This window comes from Nelusetta ayraudi, unplaced genomic scaffold (genome assembly GCF_046127955.1).
Source record: "Nelusetta ayraudi isolate G7.1 ecotype Tasmania unplaced genomic scaffold, CSIRO-AGI_Nayr_v1 ptg000031l, whole genome shotgun sequence".
Taxonomy (NCBI): Eukaryota; Metazoa; Chordata; class Actinopteri; order Tetraodontiformes; family Monacanthidae; genus Nelusetta; species Nelusetta ayraudi.
In genome coordinates this window covers 427,501-433,370 of record NW_027466081.1, presented here as the reverse complement: position 1 = coordinate 433,370, position 5,870 = coordinate 427,501, and the positions used below count along the sequence as shown (strand labels likewise).

The following is a 5,870-nucleotide window of genomic DNA, read 5'->3' as shown; positions in this document are numbered from 1 at the left end:
GAGATAATCGGTCCCCGCTCAACATGGACAATTCCAGCCCTGAATGGCTACTGTTGTGACTCCGACCTTTCCCCTCGTTGGATATCGGAAAGGATAACGACACGCTTATTTTCAAGTGACGTGCTATTTCACTTGCTACGTCAAGGCGACCAGGGGAACCCGCAATTTTGCGGAACTACGCGGCGCTGGTGCTGCCGGGACGCGTCACCTTGAATCCCGACTGGCCGGAATAAATGAAATTTGCTCTCAATAGAAAGCAGCCCGTCGTAATAATCTCTCCTGCGCAGGATTATTGTGGATTGTTTCCCCCCGGAAATGGACCGTCTTTAATTCTTGCCCATGTGACAGGTATCCCTTGAAGACGTGTTATTTTAGTTGTGCCATTTGTTGGGGTGAAATGGGAGTAGTACTGCGGAATCTCCAGAAGGTGGTGCCTCTTCGTCGTGCGAGGCTGCGCAGGGACGTGGACATACTGAGACACATACTGGGCATCCAGAAATTTGATCTGGGCATCGTTTGCGTGGACAACAAGAGAATTCGACAAATAAATCACATTTACAGGAAGAAGAACCTGGCTACGGATGTACTTTCATTTCCATTCTACGAGGTACATGTGACTAAAGATGTTCACTCTATTATTACTAAAAAATAAAAAAAAATGTTTGGTTTTTGTTTGGTTTTTTTTGTATGTATATATTTTTTTTTAATTCACTCGTATGATGTCAACTTAAATATTAAAATTCTACATTTTTAGGACCTGAGACCTGGTAAGTTGCCATGTCCCCTCCACAGGGATGAGTTGAACCTTGGGGACATCTTTTTGGGTGTGGAGTTTGTGATGCAACAGTGCCATGAGGACTCCCTCGACCTGCACGGAACCCTAACTGTGAGTCGTTTTTTTTGCGGCTTCTTTAACTCGTCTTGATCCATAAATATGTCCCCTATATACCGGTCGGGATGGCAAACATCAACTGTTCCTCTTTGTTCCACAGGCTATCACCGCCCACGGCATCTGTCACTTGTTGGGCTACAGACACGAGACGGAGGAGGAATGGACTGAGGTTTGCTTTCAAGAGATACTACTGCCCGTTTCACAGAGTCTTCTGGGCTTCTTTCGGGTTGACAAAAGTTAGAGGAGAATGAGAGAGACTGAATGACAGTGAAGTCTCACAATCTCAACTTCTGTTCCTCAGATGCTGCAAAAGGAAGGTTACATTTTGAGTGAGTACAACAGGCTCACAGGAAGCCGCCTGGAGCCACTGATGAAGAGATGCACCCAGGATAGGTGACAGTGACTTTCCATCTTTGGGACTTGCACTTTCTCAAAGTGCATTGTGGTGCTTCATATTGTTATTTCTTCTATAAATATGTTGTACTGTCGATACCGTAATAAATTCCCCTTTTATTCATACAACGTTGTGCCGACTCCATCTTCAGACCATTCATAGATTTTTGTTTCTAAGCCAGGCATGGGCAAACAACAGCCCGGGGGCCATATGCGGCCCGTTAAGCTTTTTTAATTCGGCCCGCGAACTTGAAGAAAATCCATTTTTTCCCCCACCGAGTGTTTTAAGAGTCAGTTCAATAAAGAGCTGAATACCGTGGGGCTTCAAAGACATTCTTTGTTGTTACGCTTTTGTTCATTTTCAATTGACATTAAAGCACGTTTCCTACGCATGCCATTACATATTTTGCTCGGTCATCTGCTCCGGCCCTTCCGTCACATTTTACAGCCCACTGTGGCCCCACCGGTCAAGAAGTTTGCTCGCCCCCGTTCTAAAACGCTTGTGCGTAAGAACGTTCTCACGCGACAAAAATGGAAACCCATCACAGTGTATTTGGTAATATTTTTATTAAAATCTGCTTTAGGAAGAGTCATTTTGTGTATGAAGGGTAGAAAAAGCCGTTTCTTTTCACGTCACAAATACATTAGGCCCTCCTCAAGACAGCAGTTTCAGGAAAGCACAATTCACAGAAAAACCAATGCAGGCCTTGAAGGAAATTGAGAAACCTTGACTGGGTATCTACTGACGGCGCAAAAATAATACTTTGACGCATTTTTTTTTTTTTTTTGAACTGCACATTCTGCCAATACATGATTTTCAGTAATTCAGAATCAAGAGTCGATCCAGATTTTTATAACAGATGCGTGAGCTCACCCTTGGAATTGATGTGCGATTGGAAGAGATTTGAATTGGATGTGTTCCATTTCAATGTTGTAATGATACACAGTGGCGCTGTTGCGAGTAAGAATAAGAATTTGTTTACACAGCCGTAACCGATAAGAGCTGCACAACCAATTTCTACTGTTGGAACCATTTCAGTCAAAGCAGACAACATCATTTATATTCATATTGCATGGCAGATCGTTTCCTCTGGCTGTCGAGTACTTAGCGGCCGCAGTTTGAAGTGACACAGGTGGATGGGTGAATTCACATAGAACCGACCCTACGCTGCAATAAATATGGGGTATTGGCTTCTTTATTTAAAGGAAACTCTTGTCTCAAACACCGTTGATGGACATCCAAAAGAAAAACGAACAAACAAACAAAAAAGAACAAAGTTGTGCAACACTGAAAATAAAGCTCGCATACACACATGACATTTTCTCAGGAGGTACAAGGTCGGAATTTAAAAAAAAAGAAAAGAAAAAAAAATGCATAAAGTGAGATTACTGAAGACGATCAGTCATATAGGCTTTGTTATTTATTGGGCTAATGATTTTTAGAGAAAAAAAAAAATCTATAGTCTGAAGACAACCGCACACACACGCACGCGCACGCACACACACACACAAATAAGTTTTAGATAAAGCATGAAAAAGCAACCAAACATCCACTCACCCCATTACTGAAAGCTCGTTTTGAGTCGGCCAGTTAATGCCAGAAACATACAAATATTGCACCCGATGTACCCGCCAAAGACACCAACCATCTAACTATAATAGCTTATACTCCAACATAGAATATACCTTTATTTAGTTCATCTGGGAAATAAAGGGTTGGTCTAGCATACAATCTATGAAGCACCAGCTGCTTCCGAGAGTTGATAAGTTGCTTCTGAAGTAAAAGTCTGCATTTAGTGGCGTCCGAACAAAGGTCAGGAAACGATGAAGTAACTTTACAAAAAAAACAGCTGCTTGGTAAAAAAAAAGAAAAAAAGCGCAGCAACGGAAAACGGCCTCGGTGTCGGGGAGGCAGATTTGATGCACAAAACGTTTTAGCCGCGTGTTTTTTTTTATTTCGTCTGAAAGAGGCGCGGCGCGTTGACCACCTGCGTTGCCGCGAACAAGTGCTAACTCGGCGTGAACTGTCGAGAGAACGAAGTGCCTGAAGGAGCCCAGGGGGGAGGACGGCGAGTCAACAGTGTCAGTGTCCAAGGCCGTTTAGACTCCGCCCACGGGAAGAGGGTTGTTTGAAAAGTTGCGGGAGGCTGCCCGAGAGAAGGTTTTGCGGAACTTAAAGCGGCTGCAGGACGTTTCTTCCCGCCTCGGACGCGGCGCCGCCGGCGCCTCCAGATCTCTCCATTTCCGACAGCTGCTCAAACACATCCCTGCGAGGCACACACGGGAAGGGGATCGGTCAGAGTCACAACCTCGCGGGAGGATCGCCGCTGATACAAGCCAAAGTTGTTTCAACAAGTAAAAACAGATATTTTTCTCTACGTTTAAGTCAGGGGTCAGCAACCTTTGCCACTCAGTGAGCCATCCGGAGCCGTTTCCCCCAGTAAAGAACACACTGGCAGCCGCAAAATCCTTTTTTGACATTTAAAATCAAATAACACTGCATATAACATGATTTTTTTTTTTTTTTTTTTGTTATTTTGCCTTTGTGCTATGCATAAACCACTACACAGCCTCTTTAAGAGGGTGACGAAGACCAGAGGCTGTGGAGATCTTTGCAACCGTCTCTTTGACACTATGGGTGCAGTTCAATTTTTAATATTTAATTTTAGACTCAACTCCACAACATTAAATATTGAGTCATTTTCACAGAAGCCGTGGCGATTTTAAGATGCTGCCCTGTGTAGTTTTAAATGACATCAACTTTTTACCCTCCCCCTTGGTCAAACTGTGGTGTCAATCACAATGATGTCATAAGGTGTTGGAGAGGTGAGTTTGTTTGTTTTTTCATCCAACTAAGCAGCCTATTTAAACTCTGTGTCTGTTCAGCCATTAAAGGCTCAACACTTTGTCAATGTCTTCTCTGTAAATGACATTTACGCACACCACTTTTTTACAAAACAATCAGCATTGACTCACTTGTGCATATAGAAGAAGATGTATCCGCTGCGATCGCGGTCTCGCTGGACGGCGGCTTCCTGCGTGCGCGACACATCCAGGTCATTGTAGGTCAGCCACGACTGCTTCTTCATGTCGAACACATCACTGATGTAATGACCTGTGACCAATAAAATAGAAGTATGTGAAGGGAGAACGTACACGGTAGAATGGATGAATGGATCTTCACTGTGTGACTTAAAGGTCCAGTGTGTAAAACTTGGCTCCATTAATGATTATTACACTGCTAAAAGCTTAATACACTGGCCACAAATACACTAATGAAAGTGTCTAATCGCATAACTATAAAAGTGATTTGGTTTTCCTGCCCTGAGAACGGATCTTATTTATATATATATATATGGATTAAGGCCACCATAGCTCACTGGCTAACTCCATCTAACCACTTGATGGCGCCGTTTCCTCTCAGAATCACCAAAAATTACACGCTTAACCTTTAAAGACGTCAGCAAGATTTTTATTTTTATTTTCGCAAACTGGCTCAAGTGCCGTCACGCAACATTTAAGGACAGAAGAAAAAAAAACAACATTTGGATACCAGAGGAAGATGTGCTCCCGATGTGGCTGACAACACTGATGAGTCTGAAAGAGTTGGCCAAGTCTCCAGTCTGAAGATTGTTGATGGAAAGAAATGATCAGATACAACACAAAGGGAGATATTCCATGATTAGCAGTTGGCCAATTCAAAAACACAACTGATCTGGTTTGATCTTTGTGCGAGCACGTGTGCGGCCGGGCGCTCACCTCGGCGTTCCTCTTCAGGCTCTCAGCCTCCGCCTCGGTGTACTCCATGTCCAACACGTCCTCGTTGCCAGAGTCGTCGTCTGAGCAGAGCAGCTCGGGCAGGGAGTTGTTGAACTCTGTTGGATGGGGGGCGAGGGGGGGCATATATATATATATTGTCACAGTGGAATCACTCATTAAACTGCATAATAATCAGCTGGGGGGGGGATTCTTCTCAAGTTGTCGGTTTGGAAGCGGTGAGATTCTCTGCTTTCTAGTTTATCATTGAAAAAAATGACACAAACTTGATTGCTGTAAAGATCAATGACAACGTAGGTAAGTGATCCCATTATGCTGACCTACCATAGTAATAAAATAATGATACATTTTTAAGTGCCTTTCTCAACACTCAAGGACACGTTATGAAGATAAAACAAATGCAATAAAGCAAAAGATTAAAAATATATAAATAAATGATATAAAATAAAGTAAGTCAAAGAGGGTAGGCCATCTTGAACAAATGAGTTTCAAGTCTAGATCATCATCTCGCTGCTAAGAAATAATAGTACGAGATCCTCAATGCCATTATTTTGAAGCCTTTTAAGTTGCAGACAAAATATTCTGAGTCTTTGTTCCAACCTTGCAAACTGAGCTCGGTGGCTCTCTTGAGGTCGTCGTCCTCTCGCATCTCTTGAGCCTCCTGGATGGGGAAAAAGGTGTTAACAGTGCCGAAACACGGTGGCGGATCGGACACAGGAGAACTGAATAGAATAATACAGCGTTGGTGGTGGTGGTGGAGGAAGGAAGGAAAGAAAGGATCACGACTGTATTACAATAACACTAAACC

General features: G+C 43.2%; 2 protein-coding genes across 3 annotated transcripts in view; one reads left to right on the top strand and one right to left on the bottom strand.

Moving 5' to 3' along the window:
* The first annotated feature begins 203 nt into the window (after nt 1-203).
* ybey (ybeY metalloendoribonuclease) lies at nt 204-1,408 on the top strand. Its single transcript, XM_076030753.1, has 4 exons — nt 204-607; nt 755-886; nt 993-1,061; nt 1,194-1,408. The coding sequence occupies exons 1-4, from the start codon at nt 398-400 to the stop codon at nt 1,287-1,289; spliced, it is 507 nt and encodes a 168-aa protein (XP_075886868.1). The 5' UTR covers nt 204-397; the 3' UTR covers nt 1,290-1,408.
* Nucleotides 1,409-3,270: 1,862 nt separating this feature from the next.
* usp37 (ubiquitin specific peptidase 37) overlaps nt 3,271-5,870 on the bottom strand; it is a 16,478-nt gene continuing 13,878 nt past the window's right edge. For both annotated transcript variants that reach the window (XM_076030722.1, XM_076030723.1), the window contains exons 20-24: nt 5,663-5,723; nt 5,045-5,160; nt 4,839-4,908; nt 4,262-4,400; nt 3,271-3,552 (exon numbers count right to left, since the gene is read on the bottom strand). In XM_076030722.1, coding sequence (XP_075886837.1) covers nt 3,459-3,552; nt 4,262-4,400; nt 4,839-4,908; nt 5,045-5,160; nt 5,663-5,723 — 480 coding nt within the window. In that variant the 3' untranslated portion in view covers nt 3,271-3,458. The remainder of the gene's footprint in view (nt 3,553-4,261; nt 4,401-4,838; nt 4,909-5,044; nt 5,161-5,662; nt 5,724-5,870) is intronic.